We start from the raw sequence: 25,647 nt of genomic DNA on the forward strand, positions 1-25,647 counted from the left end.
CAGGACATTTGGCATCGGGTCATTTACAATGCTGCAGCGGGTTGTCATTGTAAATAAAAATTTGTTCTTAGATGAAAAAAAAACTAAAGAATACACAACAAATAATTGAAATAGTCCGTGTATCAAATACCTGTTGACATACAAAACACGTCGGTATGCAACATGGCTTTCATCCTCAATGTCACTTGGTGTAGGTGGGCAGCAGCTGGCAGTAACTGATGCAGATACAGCTCCTGATGAGTTGGAGTTTGAGCTGGTGGAAGGACCGGTCCACGGAACCTTGCTCAAGATGGAGTTTGACTCACAGACTGAGATGATGAATGGTGAGAAGCAGAGTCAACACAGACAAAGAGAACAATAACACACTGAAAGACAAAGTGTCACCGAATGATATAGAAGAACAAGAGCGGGGGTTAGTTAGACTAGTGTGATTTAGCTTAAACCCAACCCAACCCTAACCCTAACCCTAACCCTAACCCTATTGCTGTAAAACGTCATTGTATGGTGGGATCATGCCCATTGAATCAACAAGACAAAATAAAATTGTTACTTGATACTCTTTAAGCACTCTTTAGCTGGTTATAAATTATAACTAATTATTGCAATAACTTTAGTACCTATTTGTAGTAGCTAGACCAGTAACAGTAGGTAGTTAGACCAGTAACAGTAGGCAGTTCGACCAGTAACAGTAGGCAGTTAGACCAGTAGGTAGCTAGACAAGTAACAGTAGGCAGTTTGACCAGTAACAGTAGGTAGCTAGACCAGTAACAGTAGGTAGTTAGACCAGTAGGTAGCTAGAGCAGTAACAGTAGGTAGTTAGACCAGTAGGTAGCTAGACCAGTAACAGTAGGCAGTTTGACCAGTAACAGTAGGTAGCTAGACCAGTAACAGTAGGTAGCTAGACCAGTAACAGTAGGTAGCTAGACCAGTAACAGTAGGTAGTTAGACCAAAAACAGTAGGTAGTTAGACCAGAAACAGTAGGTAGCTAGACCAGTAACAGTAGGTAGCTAGACCAGTAGGTAGCTAGACCAGTAACAGTAGGTAGCTAGACCAGTAACAGTAGGTAGTTAGACCAAAAACAGTAGGTAGTTAGACCAGAAACAGTAGGTAGCTAGACCAGTAACAGTAGGTAGCTAGACCAGTAACAGTAGGTAGCTAGACCAGTAACAGTAGGTAGTCAGACCAGTAACAATAGGTAGCTAGACCAGTAACAGTAGGTAGTTAGACCAGTAACAGTAGTTAGTTAAACCAGTAGGTAGCTAGACCAGTAACAGTAGGTAGGTAGACCAGTAGGTAGCTAGACCAGTAACAGTAGGTAGCTAGACCAGTAACAGTAGGTAGACCAGTAACAGTAGGTAGCTAGACCAGTAACAGTAGGTAGTCAGACCAGTAACAGTAGGTAGCTAGACCAGTAACAGTAGGTAGCTAGACCAGTAACAGTAGGTAGTTAGACCAGTAACAGTAGTTAGCTAGACCAGTAACAGTAGGTAGCTAGACCAGTAACAGTAGGTAGCTAGACCAGTAGGTAGCTAGACCAGTAACAGTAGGTAGCTAGACCAGTAACAGTAGGTAGTCAGACCAGTAACAATAGGTAGCTAGACCAGTAACAGTAGGTAGTTAGACCAGTAACAGTAGTTAGTTAGACCAGTAGGTAGCTAGACCAGTAACAGTAGGTAGGTAGACCAGTAGGTATCTAGACCAGTAACAGTAGGTAGCTAGACCAGTAACAGTAGGTAGGTAGACCAGTAGGTAGCTAGACCAGTAACAGTAGGTAGTCAGACCAGTAACAGTAGGTAGCTAGACCAGTAACAGTAGGTAGCTAGACCAGTAACAGTAGGTAGTTAGACCAGTAACAGTAGGTAGCTAGACCAGTAACAGTAGGCAGTTAGACCAGTAACAGTAGGTAGCTAGACCAGTAACAGTAGGTAGCTAGACCAGTAACAGTAGGTAGCTAGACCAGTAACAGTAGGTAGCTAGACCAGTAACAGTAGGTAGTTAGACCAAAAACAGTAGGTAGTTAGACCAGAAACAGTAGGCAGCTAGACCAGTAACAGTAGTTAGCTAGACCAGTAACAGTAGGTAGTTAGACCAGTAACAGTAGGTAGCTAGACCAGTAACAGTAGGTAGTTAGACCAGTAACAGTAGGTAGCTAGACCAGTAACAGTAGGTAGCTAGACCAGTAACAGTAGGTAGTCAGACCAGTAACAATAGGTAGCTAGACCAGTAACAGTAGGTAGTTAGACCAGTAACAGTAGTTAGCTAGACCAGTAACAGGTAGGTAGTTAGACCAGTAACAGTAGGTAGGTAGACCAGTAACAGTATCTAGACCAGTAACAGTAGTTAGCTAGACCAGTAACAGTAGGTAGCTAGACCAGTAACAGTAGTTAGCTAGACCAGTAACAGTAGGTAGCTAGACCAGTAACAGTAGGTAGCTAGACCATTAAGAATAACATAACAGTTGCATTTATTTAACAGTATCATTCTAATCCTTTGTCCCTCCAGGTGACACGTAGTTAGTGACGTAGACCAGTAACAGTAGGTAGCTAGGCCAGTCCACCGAGTAGGATGCTATCACCAGTAACAGTAGGTAGCCATGACGACCAGTAACAGGTAGGTAGCTAGATGGGCCCAGTAACAGAGGCCCTAGCTGTCCATGGAGGTTCCAGTAAAAGTAGACGTAGCTAGACGGTTAGTAAACACACCTAACAGTATACTGTAGTCACACCAGTAACTGTTAGTAAACACACCTGTAACAGTTATACTGTTAGTAAACACAGTAACAGTATACTGTTAGCTAAACACACCTGTATACTGTTAGTAAACACACCAGTATACTGTTAGTAAACACACCAGTAGGTAGCTGTTAGACACACCTGGGTTATACTGTTAGTAAACACACCTGTTATAAACACACCTGGGTTAGTAACACACCATATACTGTTAGTAAAACACACCTGAGTTATACTGTTAGTATTTATTTAACACACACATTCTTATACTTTGTCACACCAGGTGAACACACCTCCTTCATACGTGACCACACCTGTTTTTTAGTACAGTATAACACACCTCTGTTAGCACACCTCTCCACCGTTAGTAAACACACCTTTATACTGTTAGTAAACACACCTGGCTTCTACATTAGAAACACACCGGTGGTAAACACACCTGGTACTGTTAGTAAACACACCTGTGTTTAGGGCACACCTGGGCTGTTAGGCCACACCTGGAGTTAGAAACACACCTGGCCCTGCTGTAAACACACCTGGGTTATACTGTTAGTACACACACACACCTGGGTTACACTGTTAGTAAACACACCTGGGTTATACTGTTAGTAAACACACCTGGGTTATACTGTTAGTAAACACACCTGGATTATACTGTTAGTACACACACACACCTGGGTTACACTGTTAGTAAACACACACACCTGGGTTATACTGTTAGTAAACACACACACCTGGGTTATACTGTTAGTAAACACACACACCTGGGTTATACTGTTAGTAAACACACCTGGGTTATACTGTTAGTAAACACACCTGTTAGTAAACACACACCTGTTATACTGTTAGTAAACACACCTGGGTTATACTGTTAGTAAACACACCTGGGTTATACTGTTAGTAAACACACCTGGTTAGTAAACACACTGTTAGTAAACACACCTGGGTTATACTGTTAGTAAACATACTGTTACACACCTGGGTTATACTGTTAGTAAACACACCTGGGTTATACTGTTAGTAAACACACCTGGGTTAGTACTGTTAGTAAAACACACCTGGGTTATACTGTTAGTAAACACACCTGCTATACTGTTAGTTATACTGTTAGTAAACACACCTGGGTTATACTGTTAGTAAACACACCTGGGTTATACTGTTAGTAAACACACCTGGGTTATACTGTTAGTAAACACACCTGGGTTATACTGTTAGTAAACACACCTGGGTTATACTGTTAGTAAACACACCTGGGTTATACTGTTAGTAAACACACCTGGGTTATACTGTTAGTACACACACACACCTGGGTTATACTGTTAGTAAACACACCTGGGTTATACTGTTAGTAAACACACCTGGGTTATACTGTTAGTACACACACACACCTGGGTTACACTGTTAGTAACACACACCTGGGTTATACTGTTAGTAAACACACCTGGGTTATACTGTTAGTAAACACACCTGGATTATACTGTTAGTAAACACACCTGGGTTATACTGTTAGTAAACACACCTGGGTTATACTGTTAGTAAACACACCTGGGTTATACTGTTAGTAAACACACCTGGGTTATACTGTTAGTAAACACACCTGGGTTATACTGTTAGTAAACACACCTGGTTAGTAAACACACCTATTATACTGTTAGTAAACACACCTGGGTTATACTGTTAGTAAACACACCTGCTATACTGTTAAACACACCTGGGTTATACTGTTAGTAAACACACCTGGGTTATACTGTTAGTAAACACACCTGGGTTATACTGTTAGTAGTAAACACACCTGGGTTATACTGTTAGTAAACACACCTGGGTTATACTGTTAGTAAACACACCTGGGTTATACTGTTAGTAAACACACCTGGGTTATACTGTTAGTAAACACACCTATACTGTTAGTAAACACACCTGTAAACACACCTGGTTATACTGTTAGTAAACACACCTGGGTTATACTGTTAGTAAACACACCTGGGTTATACTGTTAGTAAACACACACTGGGTTATACTGTTAGTAAACACACCTGGGTTATACTGTTAGTAAACACACCTGGTTAGTTATACTGTTAGTAAACACACCTGGGTTATACTGTTAGTAAACACACCTGGGTTATACTGTTAGTAAACACACCTGGGTTATACTGTTAGTAAACACACCTGGGTTATACTGTTAGTACACACACACACCTGGGTTATACTGTTAGTAAACACACCTGGGTTATACTGTTAGTAAACACACCTGGGTTATACTGTTAGTAAACACACCTGGGTTATACTGTTAGTAAACACACCTGGGTTATACTGTTAGTAAACACACCTGGGTTATACTGTTAGTAAACACACCTGAGTTATACTGTTAGTAAACACACCTGGGTTATACTGTTAGTAAACACACCTGGGTTATACTGTTAGTAAACACACCTGGGTTATACTGTTAGTAAACACACACACCTGGGTTATACTGTTAGTAAACACACCTGGGTTATACTGTTAGTAAACACACACACCTGGGTTATACTGTTAGTAAACACACCTGGGTTATACTGTTAGTAAACACACCTGGGTTATACTGTTAGTAAACACACCTGGGTTATACTGTTAGTAAACACACCTGGGTTATACTGTTAGTAAACACACCTGGGTTATACTGTTAGTAAACACACCTGGGTTATACTGTTAGTAAACACACACACCTGGGTTATACTGTTAGTAAACACACCTGGGTTATACTGTTATACTGTAAACACACCTGGGTTATACTGTTAGTAAACACACCTGGGTTATACTGTTAGTAAACACACCTGGGTTATACTGTTAGTAAACACACCTGGGTTATACTGTTAGTAAACACACCTGGGTTATACTGTTAGTAAACACACCTGGGTTATACTGTTATACTGTAAACACACCTGGGTTATACTGTTAGTAAACACACCTGGGTTATACTGTTAGTAAACACACCTGGGTTATACTGTTAGTAAACACACCTGGGTTATACTGTTAGTAAACACACCTGGGTTATACTGTTAGTAAACACACCTGGGTTATACTGTTAGTAAACACACCTGGGTTATACTGTTAGTAAACACACCTGGGTTATACTGTTAGTAAACACACCTGGGTTATACTGTTAGTAAACACACCTGGGTTATACTGTTAGTATACTGTTACACACCTGGGTTATACTGTTAGTAAACACACCTGGGTTATACTGTTAGTAAACACACACACACACCTGGGTTATACTAAACACACCTGTTATACTGTAGTAAACACACCTGGGTTATACTGTTAGTACACACACACCTGGGTTATACTGTTAGTAAACACACCTGGGTTATACTGTTAGTAAACACACCTGGGTTATACTGTTAGTAAACACACCTGGGTTATACTGTTAGTAAACACACCTGGGTTATACTGTTAGTAAACACACCTGGGTTATACTGTTAGTACACACACACACCTGGGTTACACTGTTAGTAAACACACCTGGGTTATACTGTTAGTAAACACACCTGGGTTATACTGTTAGTAAACACACCTGGGTTATACTGTTAGTAAACATACTGTTAGTAAACACACCTGGGTTATACTGTTAGTAAACACACCTGGGTTATACTGTTAGTAAACACACCTGGGTTATACTGTTATACTGTTAAAACACACCTGGGTTATACTGTTAGTAAACACACCTGGGTTATACTGTTAGTAAACACACCTGGGTTATACTGTTAGTAAACACACCTGGGTTATACTGTTAGTAAACACACCTGGGTTATACTGTTAGTACACTCACCTGGGTTATACTGTTAGTAAACACACCTGGGTTATACTGTTAGTAAACACACCTGGGTTATACTGTTAGTAAACACACCTGGGTTATACTGTTAGTAAACACACCTGGGTTATACTGTTAGTAAACACACCTGGGTTATACTGTTATAAACTGTTAGTAAACACACCTGGGTTATACTGTTAGTAAACACACCTGGGTTATACTGTTAGTAAACACACCTGGGTTATACTGTTAGTAAACACACCTGGGTTATACTGTTAGTAAACACACCTGGGTTATACTGTTAGTAAACACACCTGGGTTATACTGTTATACTGTAAACACACCTGGGTTATACTGTTAGTAAACACACCTGGGTTATACTGTTAGTAAACACACCTGGGTTATACTGTTAGTAAACACACCTGGGTTATACTGTTAGTAAACACACCTGGGTTATACTGTTAGTAAACACACCTGGGTTATACTGTTAGTAAACACACCTGGGTTATACTGTTAGTAAACACACCTGGGTTATACTGTTGTTAGTAAACACACCTGGGTTATACTGTTAGTAAACACACATACTGTTAGTAAACACACCTGGGTTATACTGTTAGTAAACACACCTGGGTTATACTGTTAGTAAACACACCTGGGTTATACTGTTAGTAAACACACCTGGGTTATACTGTTAGTAAACACACCTGGGTTATACTGTTAGTAAACACACCTGGGTTATACTGTTAGTAAACACACCTGGGTTATACTGTTAGTAAACACACCTGGTTAGTAAACACACCTATACTGTTAGTAAACACACCTGGGTTATACTGTTAGTAAACACACCTGGGTTATACTGTTAGTAAACACACCTGGGTTATACTGTTAGTAAACACACCTGGGTTATACTGTTAGTAAACACACCTGGGTTATACTGTTAGTAAACACACCTGGGTTATACTGTTAGTAAACACACCTGGGTTATACTGTTAGTAAACACACCCTGGGTTATACTGTTAGTAAACACACCTGTTAGTAAACACACCTAGGTTATACTGTTAGTAAACACACCTGGTTAGTAAACACACCTGGGTATACTGTTAGTAAACACACCTGGGTTATGGGTTATACTGTTAGTAAACACACCTGGGTTATACTGTTAGTAAACACACCTGGGTTATACTGTTAGTAAACACACCTGGGTTATACTGTTAGTAAACACACCTGGGTTATACTGTTAGTAAACACACCTGGGTTATACTGTTAGTAAACACACCTGGGTTATACTGTTAGTAAACACACCTGGGTTATACTGTTAGTAAACACACCTGGGTTATACTGTTAGTAAACACACCTGGGTTATACTGTTAGTAAACACACCTGGGTTATACTGTTAGTAAACACACCTGGGTTATACTGTTAGTAAACACACCTGGGTTATACTGTTAGTAAACACACCTGTTAGTAAACACACCTGGTTATACTGTTAGTAAACACACCTGGTTATATGTTATACTGTTATACTGTTAAACACACCTGGGTTATACTGTTAGTAAACACACCTGGGTTATACTGTTAGTAAACACATACTGTTAGTAAACACACCTGGGTTATACTGTTAGTAAACACACCTGTTATACTGTTAGTAAACACACCTGGGTTATACTGTTAGTAAACACACCTGGATTATACTGTTAGTAAACACACCTGGGTTATACTGTTAGTAAACACACCTGGGTTATACTGTTAGTAAACACACCTGGGTTATACTGTTAGTAAACACACCTGGGTTATACTGTTAGTAAACACACCTGGAAACACACCTGGGTTATACTGTTAGTAAACACACCTGGGTTATACTGTTAGTAAACACACCTGGGTTATACTGTTAGTACACACACACACCTGGGTTATACTGTTAGTAAACACACCTGGGTTATACTGTTAGTAAACACACCTGGGTTATACTGTTAGTACACACACCTGGGTTATACTGTTAGTACACACACCTGGGTTATACTGTTAGTAAACACACCTGGTTATACTGTTAGTAAACACACCTGTTATACTGTTAGTAAACACACCTGGGTTATACTGTTAGTAAACACACCTGGGTTATACTGTTAGTAAACACACCTGGGTTATACTGTTAGTAAACACACCTGGGTTATACTGTTAGTAAACACACCTGGGTTATACTGTTAGTAAACACACCTGGGTTATACTGTTAGTAAACACACCTTTATACTGTTAGTAAACACATTGGGTTATACTGTTAGTAAACACACCTGGGTTATACTGTTAGTAACTGTTAGTAAACACACTGGGTTATACTGTTAGTAAACACACCTGGGTGTTAGTAAACACACCTGTTATACTGTTACAAAACACCTGTTAAATAAACACACCTGGGTTATACTGTTAGTAAACACACCTGGGTTATACTGTTAGTAAACACACCTGGGTTATACTGTTAGTACCCACACCTGGGTTATACTGTTAGTAAACTCACCTGGGTTATACAGTAAACACCTGGGTTATACTGTTAGTACACACTGTTAGTAAACAACACCTGGGTTATACTGTTAAAATGTAAACAACCTTTATACTGTTAGTAAACACACACCTGGGTTACACTGTTAGTAAACAACCCTGGGTTATGACTGTTAGTAAACACACCTGGGTTATACTGTTAGTAAACACACCTGGGTTATACTGTTAGTAAACACACCTGGGTTATACTGTTAGTAAACACACCTGGGTTATACTGTTAGTAAACACACCTGGTTATACTGTTAGTAAACACACCTGGGTTATACTGTTAGTAAACACACCTGGGTTATACTGTTAGTAAACACACCTGATTTATACTGTTAGTAAACACACCTAGGTTACTACACACACCTGGGTTATACTGTTAGTAAACACACCTGGGTTAGTAAACACACCTGCGTTATACTGTTAGTAAACACACCTGGGTTATACTGTTAGTAAACACACCTGGGTTATACTGTTAGTAAACACACACCTGAGTGTGTGTGGACTGAAGCTCACAGTTAGATGTGTGTGTGTGTGTGTGTGTGTGTGTGACACACACAGGACACACAGGACACAATGTGTATCCATACCTGGACCCCCTCAGAATGGTACTTCTGTTTTTTTGTTCATGTTCAGCCTCATTATAATATGATGTCATGAGATGTGAATCTGGTTCAGCTCCTTCCATTATGGTCCTGACGTATTGAAACCTCTTTATTATAGTGGTTCTGGTTGCTGTGTTTCTGTGCTGTAGATACTGTACGTTCAACCACAGCTTCACATAATAATCAGCATACATTTTATTATATTATATGTTTCATAATTATAGTGTACACTACCGGTCAAAAGTTGTCAAACACCTACTCATTCAATTTTTTTATTTTTTATTTTTTACTATTTTCTACATTGTAGAATAATAGTGAATACATCAAAACTATGAAATAACACACATGACTTAAATGTAAATGATGTAATGTATATGGAGTCATGTAGTAACCAAAAGGTGTTAAATAAATCAAAATATATTTGAGATTTGAGATTCTTCAAATAGCCACCTTTTGCCTTGATGACAGCTTTTTGATGTCTTCACTAATGTTCTACAATGTAAGAAATAAAAATGAAGAAAAACCCTTGAATGAGCAGGTGTTCGAAAACGTTTGACCGGTAGCATAGGTCCTAAGGTGAACTTGACCGGTAGCATAGGTCCTAAGGTGAACTTGACCGGTAGCATAGGTCCTAAGGTGAACTTGACCGGTAGCATAGGTCCTAAGGTGAACTTGACCAGTAGCATAGGTCCTAAGGTGAACTTGACCGGTAGCATAGGTCCTAAGGTGAACTTGACCGGTAGCATAGGTCCTAAGGTGAACTTGACCGGTAGCATAGGTCCTAAGGTGAACTTGACCGGTAGCATAGGTCCTAAGGTGAACTTGACCGGTAGCATAGGTCCTAAGGTGAACTTGACCTGTAGCATAGGTCCTAAGGTGAACTTGACCGGTATAGGTCCTAAGGTGAACTTGACCGGTAGCATAGGTCCTAAGGTGAACTTGACCTGTAGCATAGGTCCTAAGGTAGCATAGGTCCTAAGGTGAACTTGTCCGGTAGCATAGGTCCTAAGGTGAACTTGACCGGTAGCATAGGTCCTAAGGTGAACTTGACCTGTAGCATAGGTCCTAAGGTGAACTTGACCATATTTTGGTAGCATAGGTCCTAATGAGTGAACTTGAGCTGGTGAATAGGTCCTAAGGTGAACTTGACCATGCATAGGTCCTAAGGTGAACTTGACCGGTAGCATAGGTCCTAAGGTGAACTTGACCGGTAGCATAGGTCCTAAAACTTGACCAGGTAGCATAGGTCCTAAGGTGAACACATAGGTCAGAAGAGTGAACTTGACCGATATTTGCATAGGTCCTAAGGTGAACTTGACCGGTAGCATAGGTCCTAAGGTGAACTTTATTTTTAACATTATTTCCTAAGGTGAACTTGTCCGGTAGCATAGGTCCTAAGGTGAACTTGACCGGTAGCATAGGTCCTAAGGTGAACTTGACCGGTAGCATAGGTCCTAAGGTGAACTTGACCTGTAGCATAGGTCCTAAGGTGAACTTGACCGGTAGCATAGGTCCTAAGGTGAACTTGACCGGTAGAATAGGTCCTAAGGTGAACTTGACCGGTAGCATAGGTCCTAAGGTGAACTTGACCGGTAGCATAGGTCCTAAGGTGAACTTGACCGGTAGCATAGGTCCTAAGGTGAACTTGACCGGTAGCATAGGTCCTAAGGTGAAATATGTGATCATATTTTGCAGAGCGACACCTCTCCAGATGAGAAGATACGTATTCAGCTGGTGTCAGTTCCTATGTACGGCATCCTGACCATGACAGGGTCAGACTCAGAGCACCAGGAGATGACAGAGTACTCCTCTTTCACCTTGGACGACATCAACAAACACAGGATCAGGTAGAGCCAGTTCCATTAAACACATAGACAGACAGAGCGAATACATAATATGATATTTGAAATGTCTCTATTCTTCACTTTTGTGAAGTGTAATATTTACTGTACATTTATTTTTTAACTGATTATTTCAACTTTGTTTATTATCTGTTTCACTTGCTTTGGCAACGTAAACATATGTTTCCCATGACAATAAAACCATTGAATTTAGTTGAATTGAGAGAGGCAGAGAGAGAGAGGCAGCGAGAGGGAGAGAGGCAGATAGAGAGGCAGAGAGAGAGATGCAGGTAGAGAGAGGCAGAGAGGCAGATAGAGAGAGGCAGAGGGGCAGATAGAGAGAGGCAGAGAGAGAGAGAGGCAGAGAGAGAGAGAGAGAGGCTGATAGAGAGAGGCAGAGAGAGAGAGAGAGGCAGGTAGAGAGAGGCAGAGAGAGAGAGGCAGAGAGAGAGAGGCAGAGAGGCAGATAGAGAGAGGCAGAGAGAGAGAGGCAGAGAGAGAGAGAGGCAGAGAGAGAGGCAGAGAGAGAGAGAGAGGCAGATAGAGAGAGGCAGAGAGAGAGAGAGGCAGATAGAGAGAGGCAGAGAGGCAGATAGAGAGAGGCAGAGAGAGAGATAGAGGCAGAGAGAGAGAGAGAGGCAGAGAGAGAGAGAGAGAGGCAGATAGAGAGAGGCAGAGAGAGAGAGGCAGAGAGAGAGAGAGGCAGAGAGGCAGATAGAGAGAGGCAGAGAGAGAGGCAGAGGGGCAGATAGAGAGAGAGAGAGAGAGAGAGAGAGAGAGGCAGATAGAGAGAGGCAGAGAGAGAGAGAGGCTGATAGAGAGAGGCAGAGAGAGAGGCAGAGAGGCAGATAGAGAGAGGCAGAGAGAGAGAGAGGCAGGGAGAGAGAGGCAGAGTGAGAGAGGCAGAGAGAGAGAGAGGCAGAGAGAGAGAGGCAGAGAGAGAGAGGCAGAGAGGTAGATAGAGAGAGGCAGAGAGAGAGAGAGAGCGAGGCAGAGAGAGAGAGAGAGAGAGGCAGATAGAGAGAGAGAGAGGCAGATAGAGAGAGAGAGAGGCAGAGAGAGAGAGAGGCAGATAGAGAGAGAGAGAGAGAGGCAGGTAGAGAGAGAGGATGACAGAGTACTCCTCTTTCACCATGGAGAAAGTAATCTAAAGTAGCTTCCTCTCCTTGTCTGCTTCTACTTTACCTGTACTGATCTGTAAAGAACTGGACAGGTTGAAAGTTAATTCTGCTGTCCACTTCACATTCTGGTGTCCATTTCTACCAGCTCCTATGTTATTATTGAAGTAATTATTAAGACCATTTGTTCTGCCGTGTAGATTTTTATTTCAAAATCATTTAGATTTTTTTTTTTCGGTCCAAGTCATTTAATCGAGAGCAATTCTCATTTAGGCTTAAAGTAGCGACTTAGTCGAAAGGTTTCTGTAAAAGTAATGGCTTCTATCTTCTGTCACTCCTACTATACAATAGAAACGGTAGAAAAAGATTTTGTGTGTTTTAGCGACGATATGGGAAAGCACAAACAGCTTAGCTCAATTAGCATGTCTAATTAGCGAACATTAAATATCAACCACCTGCAAGACACACACACACACGCACACACACACACACACACACACACACACACACACACACACACACACACACACACACACACACACACACACACACAATGAAAACCAGGCATCAAAATGAAAACAAAAATTAGGCCTTGGGACCTCATCCCCATAATGTGCCTCTGATTAGCCTTGATGCAAATTAGCACACTAGGCTAATATTATAGCAAACATCTCTGGGGCTGTGGGTTTAAATCACTTGTTTTTGATAAACTTACCAGACTGCCTTTCTGTGTTAATGAGAATTAGCTAAATATTATATTTTATTCAGGTACTTTTCGCTAGTTTTTAAAGGGCTTTATATACACCATTAGTCTTCATATCGGTGTTGCACTGTGAGAGTTAGAGGATGTTAGATGTGTTCAGATCCGTTCTCCAGATATAGAGATATAGATCAGTTATAGATCAGATATAGATCAGATATAGATCAGTTATAGATCAGATATAGAGACGTAGATCAGTTATAGATCAGATGCAGATCAGATATAGATCAGATATAGATCAGATATAGATCAGATATAGATCAGATATAGAGATATGGATCTGCATGTATAACGCGTTTTATTAGTGTGAGGAGAATCTTCCACCACTAATCTGTAGATCATCGTTCATGAAGGTGAATATATAGATCAGTTATAGATCAGATATAGATCAGATATAGATCAGATATAGATCAGATATAGATCAGATATAGAGATATGGATCTGCATGTATAACGCGTTTTATTAGTGTGAGGAGAATCTTCCACCACTAATCTGTAGATCATCGTACATGAAGGTGAACGATGGGTGACACTTTTCTTAAAAATAATCTATAGCTATAATGATTTATGACTTGTTATAAGCATGTATTAGCCCATCTAATGTGTAGATGTTACAGTAAAGTTGTAGTATGTTATGTCTTTCAATATGTCACATCATTGTTGTTGTTGTTGTTAATAGTAAACCAGGGATTATTTTGAGACGATGCTATGCGCTGGTTTTGGGTAAAACATGTTATTGTTTTGTTTTGGGATGAACTTCACTAAAGCTCACATTTCCTTCCTGCCATACAAGCTACATCACTTCCTTTGAGATAGGAAGTCAGCCGGTGACGGACATCTTCCATTTTATTGTTTACGACGGTGAGAACAATCGCCTTGACAACCAGATGTGTACCATCACCATCACCTCCATGAAGAGACAGCCTCCAGTGGTCACTGTCCGCAGTGGCATCAAGGTACACACACACACGCGCGCACACACACACACACACGCGCGCACACACACACACACACACACACACACACACACACACGAACACACACACGCACACACACGCACACACACACACGCACACACACACACACACATACAAAACACACTCACACACACTACTCAGCTTGTTTGGACAGTTGCTAGGAAACAGAACAAAGAGATACTGTTTGCAACATATGAAGCAACACCAAGTAACACAGCTGATGCAACGCTCAGTGGACCAGTGTCTAACGCTGTGTGTGTGTGTGTGTGTTCACTGTGTGAAGGAGTCAGGGTCGATCAATGTAACATACATGAGCAGAACAGAAATAGAACCTCTGACATTGGAAATTGATATTGGAATGGAGGGTGTCTGTTCTAGTCACTCTAATTCTGTCTGTTCTAGGCATTCTAATTCTATGTCTGTTCTAGGCATTCTAATGCTATGTCTGTTCTAGTCATTCTAATTCTGTCTGTTCTAGTCACTCTAATTCTGTCTGTTCTAGTCATTCTAATTCTATGTCTGTTCTAGTCATTCTAATTCTATGTCTGTTCTAGTCACTCTAATTCTATGGAACGTGGTCTATATTATACATTATAAAACTGGGTGGTACGAGCCCTGAATTCTGGTTGGCTGAAAGCCGTGGTATATGTTTTGTCATACCCGTCATTTGTCCTGCTCTAATGACGTTGGTAACCAGTTTATAACAGCAATAAGGCACCTCGGGGGTTTGTGGTATATGACCAATATATCACGGCTAAAGGGCTGTATTCAGTCACTCTGCGTTGCGTCGTGAGTAGAACAGCCCTTAGCCGTGATATATTGGCCATATACTACACCCCCTCTGGCCTTATTATGATATATCATTTTATTTATTTAACCTTTATTTAACTAGGTAAGTCAGTTAAGAACAAATTCTTATTTACAATGACGGCGTACCCCGGCCAAACCCTACCTGGATGACGCTGGGCAGTGCCGCCCTATGGGACTCCCAATCACGACCGGTTGTGATACAGCCTGGAATCGAACCAGGGTCTGTAGTGACGCCTCTAGCACTCTTAAGCAATCCCTCAATAACATGGACTGGCAGGCCATGCTGTACTACATGATATAATAGAAATAGTCCTGGGGTGGATGTTGCATGTTACCTTCCACAATCCTCACTGTAAAGATCTTAGTGACTGATCTGTGATCAGAGTTACCTTCCACAATCCTTACTGTAAAGATCTTAGTGACTGATCTGTGATCAGAGTTACCTTTCACAATCCTTACTGTAAAGATCTTAGTGACTGATCTGTGATCAGAGTTACCTTCCACAATCCTTACTGTAAAGATCTTAGTGACTGATCTGTGATCAGAGTTACCTTCCACAATCCTTACTGTAAAGATCTTAGTGACTGATCTGTGATCAGAGTTACCTTCCACAATCCTTACTGTAAAGATCTTAGTGACTGATCTGTGATCAGAGTTACCTTTCACAATCCTAACTATAAAGATCAGTTGCTATCTAGGGGTAATTTCAAATCAAATCAAATTATTTGTCAAGTGCGCCGAATACAACAGTGAAATGCTTACTTAAAGGCTCTAACCAATAGTGCGAAACATTTGTGTGTGTGTGTGTGTGTGTGTGTGTGTGTGTGTGTGTGTGTGTGTGTGTGTGTGTGTGTGTGTGTGTGTGTAGGTAAGTAAAGAAATAAAGCAACAGTAAAAAGACATTTGAAACTAACAGTAGCGAGGCTATAAAAGTAGCGAGGCTACATACAGACACCTGTTAGTCAGGCTTATTGAGGTAGTATGTACATGTAGATATGGTTAAAGTGACTATGCAGATATGATGAACAGAGAGTAGCAGTAGTGTAAAAGAGGGGTTAGCGGGTGGTGGGACACAATGCAAACAGTCCATGTAGCCATTTGGTTACCTGTTCAGGAGTCTTATGGCTTGGGGCTAAAAACTGTTGAGAAGCCTTTTGGTCCTAGACTTGGCACTCTGGTACCGCTTGCCATGTGGTAGTAGAGAGAACGGTCTATGACTGGGGTGACTGGGGTGGCTGGGCCTTCCTCTGACACCGCCTGGTGTAGAGGTCCTTGATGCCAGGCAGCTTTGCCCCAGTGATGTACTGGGCCGTACGTACTACCCTCTGTAGTGTCTTGCGGTCGTAGGACGAGCATTTGCCCTACCGGGCAGTGATGCAACCAGTCAGGATGCTCTCGATGTTGCAGCTGTAGAACCTTTTGAGGATCTCAGGACACGTGCCAAATCTTTTTAGTTTCCTGAGGAGGAATTGTCTTTGTCGTTCCCTCTTCACGACTGTCTTGGTGTGTTTGGATCATTCTAGTTTGTTGTTGATTTCATCCCAGTTGTCCTAGAAGTGCTGTATCTGCATACTGAGATCTTCTGCAACTTTCTATTTTATGTATATCTAGGTCCAGGAAGGAGGAAGAGTCCAGCTGTCAACCAATCACATCATTGTATCAGATCTGGACACACCCAAGAAGGACCTGCTGGTGTGGATGATCAGCTCGCCCAAATATGGCTTCATTGAGAACACGAGACGAAGAGGTGTGTGTGTGGGGGGTGGGTGGGTGTGTGTGTGTGTGGGGGGGGGTGGGTGAGCGTGTGTGGGGGGGGTGGGGTGTGTGTGTGTGTGTGTGGGGTGGGGGGGGTGTGGGGGGGGTGGGGGTGTGTGTGTGTGTGTGGGGGGTGGGTGGGTGTGTGTGTGGGGGGGGGGTGAGCGTGTGTGTGTGGGGGTGGGTGGGTGGGTGTGTGTGTGTGTGTGGGGGGGGGTACACTCTGCATATCAGTAATATACTACATAGTGGAACATCTTGACAGCAGACCTCCCTAGTGGAGATATTTACCGCCTGGTTCTTCAGTGGTCTGGTGACATCTACAATATAAAGCCTTAGATCCTGAGAGTGTGAGAGAGTGAGTGTGAGAGAGAGAGTGAGTGTGAGAGAGAGAGCATCTGCACATCATTCTAACACCGTATATAGATATAATATGACATTTGAAATGTATTTTGGAAGATTTTTGAGTGTAATATTTACTGTTCATTTTTTGTGATGTTCATTTTTTTAATCACTTTTGTTTATTAACAATTTTACTTGCTTTGGCAATGTAAACATATGTTTCTCATGCCAATAAAACCCTTAAATTGAATTGAATTGAGAGCAAGAGAGAGAGAAAGTGAGAGAGAGAGAAAGTGAGAGAGTGAGAGCAAGAGGGAGAGAGAGAGAAAGTGAGAGAGTGAGAGCAAGAGAGAGGGAGAGAGGAGAGAGAGAGAGAGAGAGAGAGAGAGAGAGAGAGAGAGAGAATGAGAGAGAGAGAGAATGAGAGAGAGAGAGAGAGAGAGAGAATGAGAGAGAGAGAATGAGAGTGAGAGAGAGAGAATGAGAGCGAGAGAGATAGAGAGAATGAGAGCGAGAGAGAAAGTGAGAGAGAGAGAGAGAGAGAGAAAGAGATGAATTCAATGTAATAAACCTATATTTCCCATAAGGGCCAGTTGTCCTGGGCAGAGCAGTGTGAATATAAGCAGAGGTACAGTAATACAGTACCTACAGACATATGAAACAACACTGATGACAGTGGAAGGAGGCCTGCAGAAAAGTCTTTATACTGCAAAGTAAACTCCGTTTTTCATCCGTGATGTGAGATTAGCCCGAAGAACTGGTCTTCAGTTACGTTGTCTCCTCCTGAGAATTCCCCCATTGAAATAAAAATGAATATCTATTAGCCTGTAGTATTTCTACATGATGTCATCAGTCCCCTGTTGACATAGAAATGAATATCTATTAGCCTGTAGTATTTCTACATGATGTCATCAGTCCCCTGTTGACATAGAAATGAATATCTATTAGCCTGTACATAGTGAATTCTATTAGCCTGATGTGTCATCAGTCCCCTGTTGACATAGAAATGAATATCTATTAGCCTGTAGTATTTCTACATGATGTCATCAGTCCCCTGTTGACATAGAAATGAATATATATTAGCCTGTAGTATTTCTACGTGATGTCATCAGTCCCCTGTTGACATAGAAATGAATATCTATTAGCCTGTAGTATTTCTACATGATGTCATCAGTCCCCTGTTGACATAGAAATGAATATCTATTAGCCTGTAGTATTTCTACATGATGTCATCAGTCCCCTGTTGACATAGAAATGAATATCTATTAGCCTGTAGTATTTCTACATGATGTCATCAGTCCCCTGTTGACATAGAAATGAATATCTATTAGCCTGTAGTATTTCTACATGATGTCATCAGTCCCCTGTTGACATAGAAATGAATATCTATTAGCCTGTAGTAGTTCTACATGATGTCATCAGTCCCCTGTTGACATAGAAATGAATATCTATTAGCCTGTAGTAGTTCTACGTGATGTCATCAGTCCCCTGTTGACATAGAAATGAATATCTATTATCCTGTAGTATTTCTACATGATGTCATCAGTCCCCTGTTGACATAGAAATGAATATCTATTAGCCTGTAGTAGTTCTACATGATGTCATCAGTCCCCTGTTGACATAGAAATGAATATCTATTAGCCTGTAGTAGTTCTACATGATGTCATCAGTCCCCTGTTGACATAGAAATTAATATCTATTAGCCTGTAGTATTTCTACATGATGTCATCAGTCTTGGATGTTTCTGAAGTGAGATCTCACTTCCCATTCTGGTTTCGTCCTCTTGTCTCCCAGTGGGCTCGTTGGGCGGTTCAAATACCCTGGTCATCAGTCCAGAGGTTCCCTTCTCCGTGGACGACCTGACCACTGACCACATCTTCTACGTTCAGAACGTCCAGAACACGGAGCACCACTACCAGGACACCTTCTCCTTCTACATCAGTGATGGGTCCAGTCAGACAGAGGCCTTCAATGTCAACATAGATATACTGGTAGACAATACTACTACTACTACTACATCAGTGATGGGTCCAGTCAGACAGATGCCTTCAATGTCAACTTAGATATACTGGTAGACAATACTACTACTACTACTACATCAGTGATGGGTCCAGTCAGACAGATGCCTTCAATGTCAACATAGATATACTGGTAGACAATACTACTACTACTACTACTACTACTACTACTACTACTACTACATCAGTGATGGGTCCAGTCAGACAGAGGCCTTCAATGTCAACATAGATATACTGGTAGACAATACTACTACTACTACTACTACTACTACTACTACTACTACTACATCAGTGATGGGTCCAGTCAGACAGAGGCCTTCAATGTCAACATAGATATACTGGTAGACAATACTACTACTACTACTACTACTACTACTACATCAGTGATGGGTCCAGTCAGACAGAGGCCTTCAATGTCAACATAGATATACTGGTAGACAATACTACTACTACTACATCAGTGATATACTGGTAGACAATACTACTACTACTACTACTACTACTACATCAGTGATATACTGGTAGACAATACTACTACTACTACATCAGTGATATACTGGTTGACAATACTACTACTACTACTACTACTACTACTACTACTACTACATCAGTGATATACTGGTAGACAATAGTACTACTACTACTACTACTACTACTACTATATCAGAGATATACTGGTAGACAATACTACTACTACTACATCAGTGATATACTGGTAGACAATACTACTACTACTACTACTATATCAGTGATATACTGGTAGACAATACTACTACTACTACTACTACTACTACTATATCAGATATATACTGGTAGACAATACTACTACTACTACTACATCAGTGATATACTGGTAGACAATACTACTACTACTACTATATCACTGATATACTGGTAGACAATACTACTACTACTACTACTACATCAGTGATATACTAGTAGACAATACTACTACTACTACTACTACAGATATACTGGTAGACAATACTACTACAGATATACTGGTAGACAATACTACTACAGATATACTGGTAGACATAATTATTAAAGCTACAATCCTTAAGACACACAGCAGACCTGTTACTTGGTTTGATACATTGAGATTCATGAATGGATCTATGAATGCAAAGACTGAAAATCCATCCTATCAGCATGCTTAATTTTACACATATTTTAAAGATGTATGTTGTGTATTTATACAAATACTATGTTATTATATAAATATAATTAACTCTTAACGTATTGCAGAGTTCACAAAGGAAAATCTTTCAGACAAGGTTGAGGGATTTATTGTTCTGTGATAACTACACCAGGATTTTATTGTCCTGTGATAACTACACCAGGATTTTATTGTTCTGTGATAACTACACCAGGATTTTATTGTTCTGTGATAACTACACCAGGATTTTATTGTTCTGTGATAACTACACCAGGATTTTATTGTCCTGTGATAACTACACCAGGATTTTATTGTTCTGTGATAACTACACCAGGATTTTATTGTTCTGTGATAACTACACCAGGATTGTATTGTTCTGTGATAACTACACCAGGATTTTATTGTCCTGTGATAACTACACCAGGATTTTATTGTTCTGTGATAACTACACCAGGATTTTATTGTTCTGTGATAACTACACCAGGATTTTATTGTTCTGTGATAACTACACCAGGATTTTATTGTTCTGTGATAACTACACCAGGATTTTATTGTCCTGTGATAACTACACCAGGATTTTATTGTTCTGTGATAACTACACCAGGATTTTATTGTTCTGTGATAACTACACCAGGATTTTATTGTCCTGTGATAACTACACCAGGATTGTATTGTTCTGTGATAACTACACCAGGATTGTATTGTTCTGTGATAACTACACCAGGATTGTATTGTTCTGTGATAACTACACCAGGATTGTATTGTTCTGTGATAACTACACCAGGATTGTATTGTCCTGTGATAACTACACCAGGATTTTATTGTCCTGTGATAACTACACCAGGATTGTATTGTTCTGTGATAACTACACCAGGATTTTATTGTTCTGTGATAACTACACCAGGATTTTATTGTCCATACATTTATTTGTATGTATTTTTAATCTGCATAAAAATGCATCCCTTTGTCTGCTAGGGCACCTGAGGTGATGATTATTTTTTATTTTTTTATTTAACTCGGTAAGTCAGTTAAGAACAAATTCTTTTTTACAATGACGGCCTATAAACATTGTGTTAATTACCTTGTTCAGGGGCAGAATGACAGATGTTTACCTTGTCAGCTCAGTGGATTCAATCTTGCAACCTTTCAGTTACTAGTCCAACCCTTTAACCACTAGGCTACCTGCCACCCTGAGCCTTGTGTGTATGTTTTCTTGCATGTGTGTATGCTAAACTTTACACCTGTGTGTGTGTGTGTGTGTGTGTGTGTGTGTGTGTGTGTGTGTGTGTGTGTGTGTGTGTGTGTGTGTGTGTGTGTGTTCCTGCAGCAGACTAAAGAGGAGATGGAGCCGGTGGTATCAGTGTCCAGAGTCCAGGTGGAGCAGAACTCAGGAGTGGTCATCACTAACTCCTCTCTCAACGTCCTGGACCAGGACACACCAGACAACGACATCATCATCACCGTCACCAAGCAACCTGCCTACGGTATGGGGACACACACACACTTTAACTCTAACAGCCTGACAGTCAGTGTCAAATGCTGCTCCTCTCTCTCCAGTCCACTACTTGACCTCTAAGTCTCCCTCCATCCCTCCCTTTAATTCTCCCTGCCTCTATCCATCCCACCATCCCTCTAACTCTCCCTCCCTCCATCCCTCCATCCCTCTAACTCTCCCTCCATCCCTCCCTTTAATTCTCCCTGCCTCCATCCATCCCTCTAACTCTCCCTCCATCCATCCATCCATCCCTCTAACTCTCCCTCGGCCCCTCCATTCTACCCTCTAACTCTCCCTCCATCCTTCCCTCTAATTCTCCCTCCATCTCTCCATTCTAACCTCTATTTATCCCTCCATCTCTCCATTCTACCCTCTCACTCTCCCTCCATCTCTCCATTCTACCGTCTAACTCTCCCTCCATCCATCCCTCTAATTCTCCCTCCATCTCTCCATTCTACCCTCTAACTCTCCCTCCATCTCTCCATTCTACCCTCTAACTCTCCCTCCATCTCTCCATTCTACCCTCTAACTCTCCCTCCATCTCTCCATCCTTCCCTCTAATTCTCCCTCCATCTCTCCATTCTACCCTCTAATTCTCCCTCCATCTCTCCATTCTACCCTCTAACTCTCCCTCCATCTCTCCATTCTACCCTCTAACTCTCCCTCCATCTCTCCATTCTACCCTCTAACTCTCCCTCCATCTCTCATTTCTACCCTCTAACTCTCCCTCCATCATCTCTCCATTCTACCCTCTATTTATCCCTCCATCTCTCCATTCTACCCTCTAATTCTCCCTCCATCTCTCCATTCTACCCTCTAACTCTCCCTCCATCTCTCCATTCTACCCTCTATTTATCCCTCCATCTCTCCATTCTACCCTCTAACTCTCCCTCCATCCTTCCCTCTAACTCTCCCTCCATCTCTCCATTCTACCCTCTAACTCTCCCTCCATCTCTCCATTCTACCCTCTAATTCTCCCTCCATCTCTCCATTCTAACCTCTATTTATCCCTCCATCTCTCCATTCTACCCTCTAACTCTCCCTCCATCTCTCCATTCTACCCTCTAACTCTCCCTCCATCTCTCCATTCTACCCTCTAACTCTCCCTCCATCTCTCCATTCTACCCTCTATTTATCCCTCCATCTCTCCATTCTACCCTCTAACTCTCCCTCCATCCTTCCCTCTAACTCTCCCTCCATCTCTCCATTCTACCCTCTAACTCTCCCTCAGTCTCTCCATTCTACCCTCTAACTCTCCCTCCATCTCTCCATTCTACCCTCTAACTCTCCCTCCATCTCTCCATTCTACCCTCTAACTGTCCCTCCATCTCTCCATTCTACCCTCTAACTCTCCCTCCATCTCTCCATTCTACCCTCTAACTCTCCCTCCATCTCTCCATTCTACCCTCTAATTCTCCCTCCATCTCTCCATTCTAACCTCTATTTATCCCTCCATCTCTCCATTCTACCCTCTAATTCTCCCTCCATCTCTCCATTCTAACCTCTAATTCTCCCTCCATCTCTCCATTCTACCCTCTAATTCTCCCTCCATCTCTCCATTCTACCCTCTAACTCTCCCTCCATTCATCCCTCTAGCTATCCCTCCATCTCTTCCTCAGTCCCTCCATTCTACCATCTAATTCTCCCTCCATCTCTCCATTCTACCATCTAATTCTCCCTCCATCTCTCCATTCTACCATCTAATTCTCCCTCCATCCATCCCTCCCTCTCACTCTCCATCTCTCCATTCTACCATCTAATTCTCCCTCCATCCATCCCTCCCTCTCACTCTCCCATCTAACTGTCCCTCCATCTCTCCATTCTACCCTCTATTTATCCCTCCATCTCTCCATTCTACCGTCTAATTCTCCCTCCATCTCTCCATTCTACCCTCTAACTCTCCCTCCATTCATCCCTCTAGCTATCCCTCCATCTCTTCCTCAGTCCCTCCATTCTACCATCTAATTCTCCCTCCATCTCTCCATTCTACCATCTAATTCTCCCTCCATCCATCCCTCCCTCTCACTCTCCATCTCTCCATTCTACCATCTAATTCTCCCTCCATCCATCCCTCCCTCTCACTCTCCATCTCTCCATTCTACCATCTAATTCTCCCTCCATCTCTCCATTCTACCATCTAATTCTCCCTCCATCTCTCCATTCTACCATCTAATTCTCCCTCCATCCATCCCTCCCTCTCACTCTCCATCTCTCCATTCTACCATCTAATTCTCCCTCCATCCATCCCTCCCTCTCACTCTCCCATCTAACTGTCCCTCCATCTCTCCATTCTACCGTCTAATTCTCCCTCCATCTCTCCATTCTACCCTCTAATTCTCCCTCCATCCATCCCTCCCTCTCACTCTCCATCTCTCCATTCTACCATCTAATTCTCCCTCCATCCATCCCTCCCTCTCACTCTCCCATCTAACTGTCCCTCCATCTCTCCATTCTACCCTCTAACTCTCCCTCCATTCATCCCTCTAGCTATCCCTCCATCTCTTCCTCAGTCCCTCCATTCTACCATCTAATTCTCCCTCCATCTCTCCATTCTACCGTCTAACTCTCCCTCCATCTCTCCATCCCTCCCTCTCACTCTCCCTCCATCCATCCCTCCCTCTCACTCTCCCTCCATCTCTCCATTCTACCCTCTAACTCTCCCTCCATCTCTTCCTCAGTCCCTCCATTCTACCATCTAATTCTCCCTCCATCTCTCCATTCTACCCTCCATCTCTTCCTCAGTCCCTCCATTCTACCATCTAATTCTCCCTCCATCTCTCCATTCTACCGTCTAACTGTCCCTCCATCCTTTCCTCTAATTCTCCCTCCATCTCTCCATTCTACCCTCTAACTCTCCCTCCATTCATCCCTCTAGCTATCCCTCCATCTCTTCCTCAGTCCCTCCATTCTACCGTCTAATTCTCCCTCCATCTCTCCATTCTACCCTCCATCTCTTCCTCAGTCCCTCCATTCTACACTCTAATTCTCCCTCCATCTCTCCATTCTACCGTCTAATTCTCCCTCCATCTCTCCATTCTACCCTCCATCTCTTCCTCAGTCCCTCCATTCTACACTCTAATTCTCCCTCCATCTCTCCATTCTACCCTCTAACTCTCCCTCCATTCATCCCTCTAGCTATCCCTCCATCTCTTCCTCAGTCCCTCCATTCTACCGTCTTATTCTCCCTCCATCTCTCCATTCTACCCTCCATCTCTTCCTCAGTCCCTCCATTCTACCCTCTAACTCTCCCTCCATCCCTCCATTCTACCCTCTAACTCTCCATCCATCCCTCCATTCTACCCTCTAACTCTCCCTCCATCCTTCCCTCTCACTCTCCCTTCATCTCTCCATTCTACCATCTAATTCTCCCTCCATCTCTCCATTCTACCGTCTAACTCTCCCTCCATCTCTCCATTCTACCATCTAATTCTCCCTCCATCTCTCCATTCTACCGTCTAACTCTCCCTCCATCTCTCCATTCTACCGTCTAACTCTCCCTCCATCTCTCCATTCTACCCTCTAACTCTCCCTCCATCTCTCCATTCTACCCTCTAATTCTCCCTCCATCCTTTCCTCTAATTCTCCCTCCATCTCTCCATTCTACCCTCTAACTCTCCCTCCATCTCTCCATTCTACCCTCTAACTCTCCCTCCATCTCTCCATTCTACCCTCTAATTCTCCCTCCATCCTTTCCTCTAACTCTCCCTCCA

The 25,647-nt window shown here is 42.0% G+C and overlaps 1 protein-coding gene across 1 annotated transcript in view; it reads left to right on the plus strand.

The window, feature by feature from the left end:
* The window catches only part of LOC115122266 (extracellular matrix organizing protein FRAS1-like), a 523,719-nt gene that overhangs the window by 403,467 nt on the left and 94,605 nt on the right, over positions 1-25,647 (plus strand). The window contains 7 exon segments of the mRNA XM_065027018.1: positions 195-323; positions 11,055-11,242; positions 11,359-11,510; positions 14,175-14,337; positions 16,780-16,915; positions 19,060-19,256; positions 21,770-21,926. Of these exon segments, the coding sequence (XP_064883090.1) occupies positions 195-323; positions 11,055-11,242; positions 11,359-11,510; positions 14,175-14,337; positions 16,780-16,915; positions 19,060-19,256; positions 21,770-21,926 (1,122 nt within the window).

Source organism: Oncorhynchus nerka, linkage group LG13 (genome assembly GCF_034236695.1).
Source record: "Oncorhynchus nerka isolate Pitt River linkage group LG13, Oner_Uvic_2.0, whole genome shotgun sequence".
Taxonomy (NCBI): domain Eukaryota; kingdom Metazoa; phylum Chordata; class Actinopteri; order Salmoniformes; family Salmonidae; genus Oncorhynchus; species Oncorhynchus nerka.